The sequence below is a fragment of the Mesoplodon bidens genome (genome assembly GCF_964165515.1).
Source record: "Mesoplodon bidens genome assembly, chromosome: 7".
NCBI lineage: Eukaryota > Metazoa > Chordata > Mammalia > Artiodactyla > Ziphiidae > Mesoplodon > Mesoplodon bidens.
This window is the reverse complement of record NC_138164.1, coordinates 46,553,841-46,569,257: the sequence shown is the minus strand read 5'-3', so window position 1 is coordinate 46,569,257 and position 15,417 is coordinate 46,553,841. Positions and strand designations below refer to the sequence as shown.

General features: G+C 46.1%; 1 protein-coding gene across 1 annotated transcript; it reads left to right on the top strand.

Moving 5' to 3' along the window:
- The first annotated feature begins 1,067 nt into the window (after positions 1 to 1,067).
- On the top strand, positions 1,068 to 4,269 carry LOC308621197 (serum amyloid A-2 protein). The gene is made up of 4 exons (XM_081241453.1): positions 1,068 to 1,100; positions 1,428 to 1,519; positions 3,448 to 3,586; positions 3,977 to 4,269. Exons 1-4 carry the CDS (start codon positions 1,096 to 1,098, stop codon positions 4,137 to 4,139), a joined length of 399 nt encoding a protein of 132 aa, XP_081097579.1. The 5' UTR covers positions 1,068 to 1,095; the 3' UTR covers positions 4,140 to 4,269.
- Positions 4,270 to 15,417: the final 11,148 nt, after the last annotated feature.

Here is a 15,417-nt window from a genome sequence, read left to right as displayed (position 1 = left end):
ACATCACACAGATACAACATATAGGTAGAAAACAGGAGAGCATTTTAATAGCATTTTAAGATAATTCAGGCAATTCTTTGATACGATACCAAAACTTGACTAGTGGTAGTTTCTTAAAGGTCAGTTGCAATGTAGAAATCTAAAACCATATCAATGAATATTTCATACCCAGTACACTCATGAAAAAAAATGAGAATGAAAAAGGAAAAGAATATCTTAGTGCTACTGTGAAAATAGTTTTGATCTCACAGACTCCCCTGAAAGGGTCTTAAGAGACCCTCAGGTTTCCCTAGAACACACTGTGAGAACTGCTGCTATAGATTATTGGTATTTAACCTTTATCGAGTCAAAAAACTTCTCATTATTTTAGAATACCTCTCTTTTTTTTTTTGTCATAATAGGTGTGAACCCTTATGAAATGCATGGCTGAGAGGCTGAGAGGGCTTTCTCTGCCCTGGAGCGGAGAGCTCAGCACAGGTACACAGAGTGGTGGAAAGTGCTCAGAGCACCCACGACATTCGGTGGGGTGGCCTGTCAGTTTTGAAGCTCAAGGGATTTACACATGAGTTCAAAGGATTTAATTTCTGACACAGCTGCTGTCTGGTCCAGAAGGGACCATCCTGAGGAAACGACCAGGAAAGCAAGGTCCAGGCTGGAGGAGTATCCTCTAACCACACACCTTCCAGCAGCCTGGGGGCCTCCTTCCCGGAGCTCCACACCCTCTTCTCCACAGCCCAGGTGGCCTGGGCCTCAGCCCCTCCACCCCTGACAGTGGCCACCAGGCAGAACAGGCCTACCTATTTTCTCAGGGTTGCACAATGAGAAATATGACCTGTGGATGAGGACAGCCACTGGTCTCCAGTAAGTTACCCTTTTCAGTTTTGTAGGAGAAATGACCTGCAGGGACTCTCCCCCAGGCACCAGTCCAGCTTTCCTTCTCACCCCATGACCCCAGCAGGGATGGCTCAGTATAAATACAGCCACCTGTCCCCAGCAGGTCTGCTCCACCTGGTTCAGGTGAGAAACTTCTCCAAGGAGTGATTTCTTTGAACACACTTACTTTAAATTAATTCTTCTGTTTTGTATCTGTCCTGTATGAGGTCAGTGCTGGCAGAGTGGTGCATGGGAAATGCTTTTTGATTAATTACAGGCTGCTTTAGCAAGACACAACTAGGTCCCAGCTGCCCTCCTCTTCCACCATAGACACCTTGGTGACCTCTTAGACAGTCTTGGGTTCAGGGTTGGTGGGTTCAGAGCTGAGGGCTAGTGGCTCCGAGTGAGGTCCTACTGCAATGTTCCCTAGGTGGACCACTGAGAGTCTAATGAGAACAAGTGGAAAGAACAGCCGGGCTCTCCTTGACATACAAATCCCAAGGTGGGTGTACAAGGCTTGTCCGTGTCTCCCTGACCCTCTCTTTTCATTTCAGCACAATGAAGCTTTTCACAGGCCTCATTCTCTGCTCCTTGGTGCTGGAAGTCCACAGCGGATGGTTTTCCTTCCTTGGTGAGGCTTATGAAGGTAAGGCTGGTGGAGGGGGGATGACACCCAAGGGCCTCTGAGATTCACCATGAGCACTCTTAAGGGTTGGAGCTACTGTCTTAGGCGGTGCTGCCCTATGTGGTAGAATGTGCCAGGTGTTTGGGGAGCTTTTTTTCAGACCGATTGAAAACCACAGGATTTATGTCTATCAGTTACTAGAGGAAGAACAGTCATCATTCCCAGCTGAAATGGAAGTTTGAATGGAAGACATAAAATAAGTCTTGAAATGGTACAGCATTTCCCTCAGACCAATTGCATGAAGTAGGATGAAAGCTATCCATCTATTTCCCTTCTCTTCTTCTCTCCCTCCACTCATTTCTCCCTTCCTCCCTCCCTTGCTCTCTTCCTTCCTTCCTTCCTTCCCTCTTCTTCTTCTCTTCCTTCTTACCTTCCACTTCCTAATTGGATAATTCAGGGACCTTCAGCTTAGCTCTTGCTCCTGCTTCCTATACTCAGTGACACTGTCCCTGGTTTAGTCTGTTTCCTACTCTTTTCTAGCCTTTTAACTGGCAAAAAAAAAAAAAAAAAAAATGCATGTGTGACCGGGGGCGGTGGGGGGGAACCTAACAACATATATCAAGCTTCCAGTAGGAACTCGGCCCTTACTTGCACTTCAGGGTGACCAACTCTCTTGCTTTGCCCAGGTCTGAGGAGTTTTCCAGGACACTTTCAGCGCTAACTGGGGCAGTTCCAGGAAAACAGGGGCAGTTCTGGTTAGGCTGGGACAGTTGGTCACCTACTTACCTGCAGAATACCTCCGTGAGGGAGGCATCTTCCCCCACCTGAAGGGGAGAAAACCAAGGCTTAGAGCAGCCGAGTCTGTTGCCCAGGGACTAAGAGCCAGTCAGCAGGTGGCAGGAGAGAAGTTTGAACCCAGCTGTGCATGAGGCCAAAGCTCTTGCTGGGCAGACTTGTCCCAGTACCACTTCCTCAAGCTGGGGGCTTATCAATCACAGCTGCATGTTGGATTCACCTGGGGAGCAATGAAAACTATTGATGCCTGAGACGCACCCCAGAGAGTGTGAGGTAACTGGCCTGGGGTGTGAGGTAGGTCTCATGGGACTTTCAGTATCTCCCCAGCTGATTGGAAAGTGTAACCAGGCTGAGGAAAAGACCCACTGCTCGAGGGCTTGCTTCCTCAGGCAGCCCACATCATCAATACCGGCCACTAGAAAGTTCTCAGGATGCCATTCACATGCCTAACAGGCAGGGGAATCAAGTCACATTTAGTGCATTCGCGCAGCAGAAATACATTTCTTAGGCGTCAGGGCAGAGGTGCTGCACGTCTGCCCCTTTCTCAGAATCTGTCCTCCATGTCACCTGCTCACTCACCCAAGTCCCCTGGATCTTAGCCTATGCAGCTTCCTTTTATAACAGTGGTTCGGGGCCAAGGCAATTTTGTGTCCTGGAGATATTTGGCAATGTTTGGAAACGTTCTTGTTTGTCACACTTGGGGAATAGGTTGCCCATTAGTGGGTAGAAGTGAGAGATGCTGTTAAATGTGTTACAATACCCCAGACAGCCCTGAACAACACAGAATTATCTGGCTTAAAATTTCAATAGTATGAAGCTGAGGAATCCTGCCCTATAATGATAGTTCCCTGCTCTCCTTTAAACATATCACATAGAGCCCTGAGTGAGATGCAGTCCAGAGAGAGCATCATCGGGGCCCAATAACCAGGTCCAACACAACTGTGCTCCTCCCCCTGTAACGACTCTCATTCGAGTTACCAGGAGCAGGAAACTAGGCACGAAGTATGCTCTTCTCAACCTATGGCACTCATGGTGCTTTAGCCACAGGATGAAACTGAGTCGGTGGAAGATTTTTCATTCCTTGATTCTTCTCTGAGGTGTGGCACAGTTTTCTGTCCACCTGACAATCCTTTCTCTATGTGCTTTCCTCCCAGGGACTAAAGACATGTGGAGAGCCTACTCTGACATGAGAGAAGCCAATTACAAAAATTCAGACAAGTACTTCCATGCCCGGGGCAACTATGATGCTGCCCGAAGGGGACCTGGGGGCGCCTGGGCTGCTGAAGTGATCAGGTACCAGGGGCCCTGAGGATGCAGGGATGAGTGTGAGAGCCTCGGACAGGCAGGAGGGGCGAAGTCCTGGAGGACTTCCTGTAGGGCTGTGGCCTCTCCTCCTCGTATCCACCCTCACCCTCTGTGTCCTGTGTGGGGTCTGAGTGGCTGAAGAGCAGAGCAAGGCTGGTGGCACAGACGATTCCCAAGCCTCCCCCATGGGTGCTGTTCACCCAGCATAAGGGGACCCGCAGGGCTGAGGTGGACTGAGCCCGGGCAGCCTCAGGCTTCATCCCCTCCTTCCTAGCTCCTGTCAGAGTCCTTGATTCCTTGGAAAGAGGAGAGATGGGGAGGGTGGGCTGTTGCTCGTCAGCCCTGGAGTAATCCCCTACCTGCCCTCCTCCATTCCAGTGATGCCAGAGAGAATATTCAGAGAGTCACAGACCTTTTTAAGCATGGAGACAGTGGCCACGGACTGGAGGACTCGAGGGCCGACCAGGAGGCCAATAAATGGGGCCGGAGCGGCAAAGACCCCAATCACTTCAGACCTGCAGGCCTGCCCGACAAGTACTGAGCTACTTCTCACTCTGCTCAGGAGACGATGGGGCTGTGAGCCCCCAAGGGCAGGGACGCTGAGCTAGTGTGCTCTCTGTCCACAGAAGCCAGCAGATCTAATAAATGCTTAAGAGATTGAATGTTGAAAACCGTGTGTTATTCTTTGATATAAGGACAGCCTGTTAGTTCCCAAGGGGTGATGGCTGGACACCCACATGAAGGCTGAGTCTGTGCCTGTGTCTTGGGTGTCGGGGCCACAGTCTCAGCATCATACAGGGCAGACACCCTGCTCCACCCCTTCCCCTAATCAGACCCGCTCCCCTCCAGGCCCCTCTGGTTACAGTGGTGCTCTTTCTAGGCCCTTCTGTATTCAGGCCTCTTCACGCCCTGGCAGTTGTGTCCTGTCAGCTTCTCTGCCCTGGGGTCTAGTCCCCTTAGTTCGTCCTCAGTGGTGTCTGTGTGCGGGCAGGGGACACAGCCTCGGGAGGACTGGATCGTGGAATCCTGCTCCAGCAACTGCACCTTGATCTTCTGTTCATTTCTCAGCAACACCTACAAATCCATCTATGAACCAATTTCTGTCTGTGCCATCCAGAAGTGCCTCCAAAGCAGTTTCCCTTCACTCTATATTCCTTGCCTTATGCAAGTGTCCAGGAATAAACATGTCAAGAAACGGAGGCATAGGCACAACATCAAGATCAAGTATCAGGAGGTTTTGTATTGCCTTGGATATGTATCACGTCCTTGAGAAGAAGTCATTTTCTCTCCCTGGACCCTTCCCAACAGAGGAAAGCCAGCAGCATGTTACTTTTTTTTTCCAGTCATGCTGCACGGCTTGTGGGATCTTAGTTCTCCCTGCCAGGGATTCAACCCAGGCCCACGGCAGTGAAAGCTCCAAGTCTTAACCACTGGACTGCCACGGAAGTCCCAGCATGTTACTTCTTATTGAGGAAAACAGTGTCTAATAAAAGGGGATTGGGCCTGTTAGAGCACAGGAATTATGAGTGACTCAATAAATCACAAATTCCTAGATAAACCAATAACCTTCTTCCTTGGATAAAAACTTTGGTTTTGGTGTTTGGTTTTTTCAGATTACAGATTCCAAGAACTAAAATGATCTAACACTTTAAAGCGTGGTGAATAGGGGCTTCCGTGGTGGCACAGTGATTAAGAATCCACCTGCCAATGCAGGGGACACAGGTTTGAGCCCTGGTCCGGGAAGATCCCACATGCCGCGGAGCAACTAAGCCTGTGCGCCACAACTACTGAGCCTGCACTCTAGAGCCCGTGAGCCACAACTGCTGAGCTTGCGAGCCACAAGTACTGAAGCCCACATGCCTAGAGCCTGTGCTCCACAACAAAAGAAGCCACTGCAATGAGAAGCCTGCCTAACGCAACAAAGAGTAGCCCCTGCTCGCTGCAACTAGAGAAAGCCCGCGCACAGCAATGACGACCCAATGCAGCGAAAAAGAAAAAAAAAAAAAAAAAGAATGGTGACTAGACTTCTGTATCCAACTTTTATTTCAAGTAATAAAAAGGGTGATTATTAAATTTTTCCTATTTACAATAATTTGGAGAACTTGCTTTATCCAAACTTTCAAGTCATCCTTTCTCCTACTTTTCCTTTCTTTCCCCTCATTTTGCAAAAATCCATACCTTCAGCACCTGGGATAGAAATCTAATAGTGAACATTGTCATAACAGGAGTCTCCTTACAACGTGGGGTCTGTTGAGACTTTACCACTAGAACCCTAAACTCAGCAGTGCTGTGAGCCTGTTCTCGCCAGCCAATCTGCCACCGCACTCTCCCTAATCCCAGTTACCCTGCTCCTGCTTTATTTTGTCAGACCCACTTTTCTGAGACACAGACTGAATCCTCCTTAAGCCTCCTCTACGTACACCTCTGACAGTGCCTTCTGATGGGACCTGTATGAGAAAGTTCTCCTGTGACTAACTACCTTATAGACACACTTTTTCTTCCTCCTTGACAAGGAAATTAAACTTGTCTTTCCCCTACAGAGATCATGAATCGTCTCCCCTTAGGAGTACTCCTGAATCCCACGTTCAGAGCAGGAGTGTGTGCCGGTTATCAGTTTATTTACTCTGAGCTCCACATCCACCCTTCCTTGCCCCGCTTGTGATACTGGAACTGGACCCTGTGAACATTTCTCCTGTGCCAGCTGGGCACGGTGTTAATCTCTGTCCTTTGAGGGCGCAGGAGGGACGTTGCAGGACTCAAACACTTCCTGGTTTGTGCTTTCCTTCCGCCCAGCTCCTGTGGTGGTCTTCTCTTGCACAGGACACCCAGTGACACTCACGCCAGGGAGGAGAATGTACTTGTTCCTCACATGGGCAAAACCTTGCAGAGTCCAGACCGTCAGTAACAGCTTTCCCAATAAAGCACCACATTGAAAACCCTGACTTCAATCCACATCACTCTTCACTCTTGCACGTTTTCCTCTTCCTCTTTATAGTCAGACTTGTTGAAAACCTGCCCATCTGCACTTTCTGATTCCTCGCTTCTGACTCACACTTGAACCCCCACCAGCCTGACCTCTGTCCCCACCACTCAGCCAAACAGCTCTGGTCACCACTGACCTCCATGTTGCCAAAACAACTGACATGTTTCTCTCCTCCTATCAGGAGGCCTCTGAGCCGTGCTCAGCCCAGTTGTCCTCTCCCTCCTTCCTGGAAGGTTCTCTCTTGGCTTCATAGTACCACACTCTCCTTTTGCTTCCCTTCAGTTTTCCTTTATCTCCTTAGCTGGGTCTTTTCATCTCCCCAGACTCTAAGTGTCCCTCAGCCTTGGCTCTGGCCTCGCACTTTTTATTTCTCTGTATTCTCCCCAACAAACACAGCAAATAGTATCTACATGCTGACGGCTCTGAAACTTATATCTCCCCCTCAGAACCTGGTTTCCAAGCTCCGTGCTTGTTGATCTGATTGGCCTCCTGAAACCGCTGATTGGATGGCTTCCAGAGATCTCACACTCTGCATGTCCAAAGGGAACACTCATCTCTCTCCAGAACTCTTCACCCCCAGGCCCTTCCAATTCAGCAAATGACACAACTCTTCCCTCTGTGGCTCACCCCAGATATTGGGAAATGTGTTTGATGCTTCCCTTGCCTTTACCTCCACATCCAATCCACTAGCAAGCCCTGTGATTCTACTTCCAAAATTCATCTCTAGCCCATTAGCTTGGTCTCATGTGCACCTCAGTGCCCCTGGCCACACCGGTTCTCACCTGGGTTCCTGCAACAGCTGTCTCAGTAGTCTCCCCATCTTCATGGCTTCTGCCTCTGCTTAAGTGTGACTGTATAGTTTATCATCTAAACCAAGTCACTTTCCATTGTGAAAGGGACATTATTGATAATTATATGTGGATGACAGGAATAAACTGGAACTGTTCTGATCAAAATAGGCCTGTCTGTCTAGCATTCAGACTGATCTTTGCAAACCAAAATCTGATCATGTGTCCCTTCTGCTTAAAACCCTTTAGCAGATCTGGTCCCTGGTCACCTTCCAGCATCATCTCATGCCACACCCTCCCAGCTCACTGCTCTCCAGCCACACTGGTCTTCCCTCAGTCCTAACAACAAGTCAAGCTCTAATTTACCAGGGTGTCTACACATGATATTGCCTTTGCCTAGAACACTCTTCCCACCTCCCCTTCACATGGCTGCTTCCATCTTCCCTGTACCTCTCACTTGAAATCCCTCTTCGGAAAGGCCTTCTCTGACTACTCTGAGTGACCTACCATGACTATTCTTTCTTTCTTAGCAATTATCAATATGTGGGATGATTTTATTCATTTCTCGGTTTACTTTTTCTGTTATTTGGGTGGTTTTTTGGTTTTGATTGTTTTCTTGGTCTGTCTTCCAGCCTAGATTGTAACAATTTCTGTCTCATTTATCTAGCACCAAGAAAAGTATCTGGCACATAATAGGACTTCAACAAACACTTATTGAATACATGAACGATTGAGAGAATTTATTTTTTAACTTACTAGTAAGAAGGGAATTTTTTCAAGGTAAGAGAAATGCATTATATTTCTTATAAAACATATTTCCATTATATATATATATATATATATATATATATATATATATATATATATACCACATTTTCTTTATCTATTTATCCATTGATGGACATTTAAGTACTTAGGTTTCTTTCATATCTTGGCTGTTGTAAATAATGCTGCAGTTAACATAGGGGTGCATGTATCTTTAAAAAAATTTTTTTAATTGAGGTATAGTTGATGTATATTATGTAAGTTTCAGGTGTACAACACAGTGATTCACAATTTTTAAAGGTTATACTGCATTTATAGTTATTATAAAGTATTAGCTACTATTCCCTGTGCATCCTTATAGTTTTTTTTTGTTTTGTTTTGTTTTTGCATTACATGGGCCTCTCCCGTTGCGGAGCACAGGCTCCAGACACGCAGGCTCAGCGGCCACAGCTCATGGGCCCAGCCGCTCCACGGCATGTGGGATCTTCCCGGACCGGGGCACGAACCCGTGTCCCCTGCATCGGCAGGCGGACTCTCAACCACTGCGCCACCAGGGAAGCCCCATCCTTGTAGTTTTATACATAGTAGTTTATACTTCTCAATCCCCTACCCCTATCATGCCCTTCCCTCTCTCTACTAGTAACCACTAATTTGTTTTCTATATCATGAGTCTGTTGGGTTTTTTTTTTGTTGTTGTTATATTCAAGTTTGTTTTATTTTTTAGATTCCACATGTAAGTATATAAAAGTTCTCATCACAAGAAAAAAATTTCGTCACTGTGTATGGTAATTGATGTTAATTAAACTTATTGGGGTGATCATTTCACAATATGTACAAGTATCAAAACATTATGCTGTATAACTGAAACTAATGTAATGTGCTAATTATATCTCAATTAAAATAATAATAATAATAAAGGCCATTCTAATCAGCATCCAGAATCACTGGAAGAGAGGGACCAGAGAGCCTGAGCTTGTGTTTGATCCAGCTGGAGTCAAGTCCCCAGGCACAGAAAGTTTATTTAAGTCTAAATAAACTGAGAACAGAACAAGCTGTGAGACTGTCACCTGGGATCCTCCCAGAAATGCAAAATCTCAAGTTCTACCTCAGATCTACTATGCAGCCAGGACCAGTTACATAATGTGTGGTACCAGTGACAAATAAAAATGTGTGGACCTTGTTCAGAAATTATTAAAAATTCTAAGATGGTGAAAGCAGGGTATTAACCAAGCACTGGGCCGTGCTAAGCATGGGGCTCTGCACAGCTGCACAAGCCTCATGCCACAAAGATGGGCAGTTTCCTAGGAAAAGCTACACAGACAGCCAGGGGATTAAAAACTCTGATACAAAGTCACTAAACCCAGGCTTTGCCTATTAGTATCAGATAAAATCATGCTTAGATTGCTAGAAGAATATATCAACTTGAATATTCAGATTGATTCAGAGTCGTCCATCTGGAATAATGTATTATTACCTGGGGAAGATGGGAAAACTACAATCAGGGAAAACATTCTCTGTACTTAGGACACGGCGGTGCCAGTTAGTATTTTTCTGAACCCTCTAGGAAGAAATGCCAAGCAGGAATTTTCCAGGCCTCTCTTGTGGTTTGTATTTGATCCACTAGACCGGGGTTGACTGGAAACTCCAGGCTGGTCGCCTCTGCACAGCAGCGTTGTGTTGTAATTCTGTACTGTTACTCAAGAAGTTTCATTGTATCCAGATTTCTTCTAAATGAAGAGGAGGGAAAAGCTGGGTTTTGCTCTGACCTTACTCTAAAGTTACTGTTCCTGGCGCAAGGGATGATTTCAGTCCCTTGTTGTGCCACAGAATCGTTAAAATGGTAAATTTTATGGTATCTGTAGTTTACAATTTAAAAAAACAACTTGACATGTGGAACCTGAAGAAACAGAACCCTGGTGGAATTTCAGCAGGTGGGCCCTGGGGCAAAGGGCAGCTCAGGGTTGATTGAGCAGGGGCACAACTGGAGGGCAAGTGCAGAGCGTGTCCAAGAACAGAGAGCCCAGGATGAGAGACAAACTTGGCCTCTGAAACTGAAAACAAGAGTCCGGGAACAAGTCACAGAGGGTCTTGTCGACAAAAAAATTTTAATCAGCAGTCAATCTAAGAAAGAAATAGAGAATTTTATTCCAGCCAATATGAAGATTATAACTCAGGAGACAGTCTTTCAGAAAGCTCTGAGGGGAATTCCCTGGTGGTCCAGTGGTTAGGACTCTGCTCTTTCACAGCCGAGGATGTGGGTTCGATCCCTGGTCAGGGAACTAAGATCCTGCAAGGCGTTCCACCCATTAGAGGTCAAAGCAGTTATATAAGTTTTTGAGGCAAAGGGTTATACATCAAAGTGACATATTGACTATGTAGTCCAACAGGCAAGCAGTGGGTCATTGTGACTCCTTACAGGATTAAAAGGAAATGTTAACTCCTAAAGAGTTACCTTGCTGGGGGCTTCCCTGGTGGCGCAGTGGTTGAGAGTCCGCCTGCCAATGCAGAGGACGCGGGTTCGTGCCTCGGTCTGGTAAGATCCCACATGCCACGGAGCGGCTGGGCCCGTGAGCCATGGCCACTGAGCCTGTGCGTCCAGAGCCTGTGCGTCCAGAGCCTGTGCTCCGCAACGGGAGAGGCCACAATAGTGAGAGGCCCGTGTACCACACACACAAAAAAATAAATAAAAATAACTTTTAAAAAAAGGGTTACCTTGCTGGTGCCAGGAGGAAATTGCTTTTTTTTTTCTTTTTGGCAAGTAGGCATTCCTGTGTCTTTTAAGGGAACCTAGGTAATGTGTAATACAGATGCACAATGTACACTAAAGGGGAGGGGATAGTGGTTCAAAAAGCAGAGAAAATTTTACGTTAGATTTTTTTCTTGTCCTGCCTTAAAATAATTTTGTTTCATCAGTTTAAATGTCAATTTCAAGGATTTGGGCTTTATTTTGAAAGCAGAGGAGAGCCACCGAAAGTTTCTGATTGGGAAGTGGCTTAAGGCTGTGCCTCAGAGGACAAGGATTCTGACAATATATCTCCAATTAACTTCCCATGAGACCCAGGGAATCACTCTTTCTCAGGGGCCTAGGTTTATCTACAAACTAGGATAACTCTACATCTAAATTTAGGAATAACGTGGGGGTAGGAGACAAGCTGAAGGAGGTTAAATTAGTCCTTAGATCTACAAGTTCCAGGTCTGGGGCAGGATCCCAGCGTCTGTATTTTTAAAGAGCTCCTGTGATGATTCTGATGCATGGCAAGCTCATGAATCACCTGACTGGGCGGTACCTAATGCTGGTTCCATTGTGATGTGCTGAGACTCAGTGGTGGTGGTGGGGAAGGCAGCCTTTAGAAGTGTTAACGAGAAAACCACAGGCCCAAAATGGTGCCACTTGTGCTCTCATACCAAGCCTAGACTTAATACTTGGCTTAGTTGCAGTTTCAACCCTCCCCAGAAATGTAATCTTAACCAGTGGAATTTTCTGGTCGGCACCAAAGAGGTAATCTGCATGTGGGCCCTCTCCATCCACGCACCCCCCCACACCAGAAGAGGTAACATGCATGATAAAAGTTTTGATGATCCCTTTCCCCCAAAAAGAAGATATCCTGACCTAGAAATAATCTTTTTTCTTTTGTTAATAACTCCCTTGTCCCACCTTTCTTCCTATAAAAGCTCTCTGTTTCGTACACCCACTCAGAGCATTCTTCTAGTTGCTAGATGTGATGCTGTTTGATTCATGAGTCGTTGAATAAAGCCAACTAGATCTTCAAATGTACTGTTGAATTTTGTTTTTTTAACAGAAGTGAAGAAAGTTCCCTGAAGACTGATGTAATTGTCTCGGCAAGAAGTAATGAGAATGTGGGATGGTGGCAATAGAGAATGGAAAAATATATGACTAATGGAAAACACTACCAATGTAGAATTGAGGGAATTTACCTAGTAATTGGAAGTGAGGGTTGAGGAAGGGGGCAAGGATGATGACAAGGTTTTGAGCCTTGGCCAGAGCAGTGACAAATTAAACACATGCAAGGAAATTATTTCAATTTTGGTCTTCCCACTCTCTTTCATTCATGAAAACCAATGTACATGGGTCTGATCACTACTGGGTGAAACGATATTCCAAATCTTTCAAATGACAACTAATATTTATTACCCAGGCACTATGCCACAGGCACCATGCTCTGCATTTTAGTCTCATTTAATTGTCACTATGAGGTACCTCTGGTTCACATTCATTATCTCATTTAATCCTCAAACTACCCCCAAGGGGACTGCTACTATTATCCATATTTGACAGATGAGGAAGCTGAAACTTGGAGAAACAAAGGAACTCACCTAAGATCATCTAGATAAAGAGCAGACCTTCAAAGCCACTCTGCCTCAGAACCTGCCAACTAAAATCTGGCATTGCCATCTACCTCTACAGGGATTAAATCATGAGCCACTGTGCCTGCTGACCTTCAACACCCCCTGAAAGGAGGTCAGGGTGGAGATCAGGAATGAGGCACTCTGTGATCTGGGAAAAACTGGCAAAACAGGTCTTCATATAGTTAGATATTTTCAGGAGAAGATTTTATGAGCTCCAATTCTTGCATCTACTCACATCTAGAAAAGTACTAAGATCATTAACTGTGACATCTGCTCCTCCTGACTAGCAGCAAGCCTCTGTCCAATTGCATGCTTGACTGCACGCACCACCCCCTTTCACTATAATCATTTACAACAGTGACCTTCCCCCAACCTCTTTGGAGCAGTTTCTCAGAGATATCTGAAATGCAGTCTCCCGGGCGGTAGTCCTCATTTTGCCCCAAATAAAACTTAACTCATGGGCTTCCCTGGTGGCGCAGTGGTTGAGAGACCCCCTGCCGATGCAGGGGACACGGGTTTGTGCCCCGGTCCTGGAAGATCCCACGTGCCGCGGAATGGCTGGGCCCGTGGGCCATGGCCACTGAGCCTGCACATCCTATGATACCCTGAAGCCCTGTTAAACACCAGTCAAGTCTGGATGCAAAAATAAAGTGAGGCAACCATGAATCAATCTATCATTTTTAGGCAAGTGAAAGATTACAAGTTGTATTTGAAAACACTGCCTAATATCCAAGTAGACTGTTCAAATTTAAATGTTTAACTGAATGGGATTTTTGTTTGTTTTCCTTAGAAAATAAATTCAGATGATGTGGGGTTTCTGCGGGGTGTTTGTTTTGTTTTAATGCTAGATAATTCTGTTACCCTTTAGGTAAATGAGGATTGCTGTAACACGCCCTAGAAAGAACTGTTGGGAAATGACTGCACAATTGTGCCAGTTCAGGGTGTCTCCTCCTCCTGAGATTTCCTCCACACCCTCTTTTGGACAGTCACTGTGTAATGACAAAAGCTGAAAGTGACAGGAGGGCTCTCACCCTTTACCTTAAACAGACTCACAGTCAACTTAATCCAATACAGCCACAATCCAGCTGAACTAGTGGGAAGGTGTGATATTGTGATAAGAAATTTATATTTGGTCTTCATCTCCTTTCCTGGCACAGAGTTCCTAAAACCCTTGGAATTTCCAAGGTGATGAGAGGGAGAAAAGTGTCTTTCGTTAATGAGGTGAGTTTTGGACCACACCTAAAGATGGGGGCTGGCTGCCAGTGGAGCCAACCATGTGATTAGAGGGTTGGAACTTTCAGTCCCACTCTTGACACTGGCCACTGGCAACTGAACTCAACCTCCAGCCCATCTCCGCTCTCAATGCTGCCGCTGCTTTATCTAGAGCTTCCAGTTGGTGAACATGTGGAGACTGGTCTACAGTGGCACTGGGAGAGGGCATGGAAGCTCCTTGCCCCTTCCCCATACCTTACCCTTCCAGCCAGCTGTTCCTGAGCCTTTTATAATAAACTGATAATCTAAGTAAGTAAAATGTTTCTCTGAGTTCTGTAAGCCACTCTAGCAAAGTAATTGAACCCAAGGAGTGGGTCACGGGAACCTCTGATTTATAGCCAGTTGGTCAGAAGTACGGGCATACCTTGGAGATATTGTGGGTTCGGTCCCCAGACCACTGCAATAAAGCGAGTCACATGAATTTTTTGGTTTCCCAGTGCATATAAAAGTTATGTTTACACTATACTATAGTCTATGAAGCGTGCAATAGCATTGTCTTTAAAAATGTATATACCTTAATTTTTTTTTTTTTTTTTTTTGCGATACGCGGGCCCCTCACTGCTGTGGCCTCTCCCGCGAGGGAGCACAGGCTCCGGACACGCAGGCTCAGCGGCCACGGCTCACGGGCCCAGCCGCTCTGCGGCATGTGGGATCTTCCCGGACCAGGGCACAAACCCGTGTCCCCTGCATTGGCAGGCGGACTCTCAATCACTGCGCCACCAGGGAAGCCCTATATACCTTAATTTAAAACTGCTTTATTGCTAAAAAAAAAAATGCTAACCCTCTTCTGAGCCTTCAGCAAGTTGTAATCTTGTTGCTGGTGGAGGGTCCTGCCTCCATGTTGATGGTAGCTCACTGATCAGCGTGGTGTTTGCTGAAGTTGTGGCAGCTGTGGCAATTTCTTAAAATAAGATAACAGTGAATTTTGGCAGATCACTGACTCTTCCTTCTCTTCCTTTCACAAATGATTTCTCTGTAGCATGCAATACTGTTTGATAGCATTTTACCCACAGTAGAACTTCTTTCAAAATTAGAGTCATTTTTCTCTCAACCCTGCCACTGCTTTATTAACTAAGTTTATGTAATATTTTAAATCATTTGTTGTCATTTCAACAATCTTCACAGCAATCTTCACCAGGAGTAGATTCCACCTCAAAAACCACTTCCTTTGGTCACTCATAAGAAGCAACTCCTTGGGCTTCCCTGGTGGCGCAGTGGTTGAGAGCCCGCCTGCCAATGCAGGGGACATGGGTTCGTGCCCCGGTCCAGGAAGACCCCACGTGCCGCGGAGCGGCTGGGCCCGTGAGCCATGGCTGCTGAGCCTGCGCGTCCGGAACCTGTACTCCGCAACGGGAGAGGCCACAGCAGTGAGGCCCGTGTACCGCAAAAAAAAAAAAAAAGCAACTCCTCATCCGTTGAAGTTTTACCATAAGATTGCAGCAATTCAGTCATATCTTCAAGCTCCACTTCTAATTCTAGTTCTCTTGCTATTTCCACATGTGCAATTACCTCCTCCACTGAAGTCCTGAGCCCCTCAAAGTCATCCATGAGGGTTAGAATCAACTTCTTCCAAACTTCTATTAATGTTAATATGTTGATCTCTTCCCATGAATCATTAATGTTCTTAATGGCATCTAGAATGG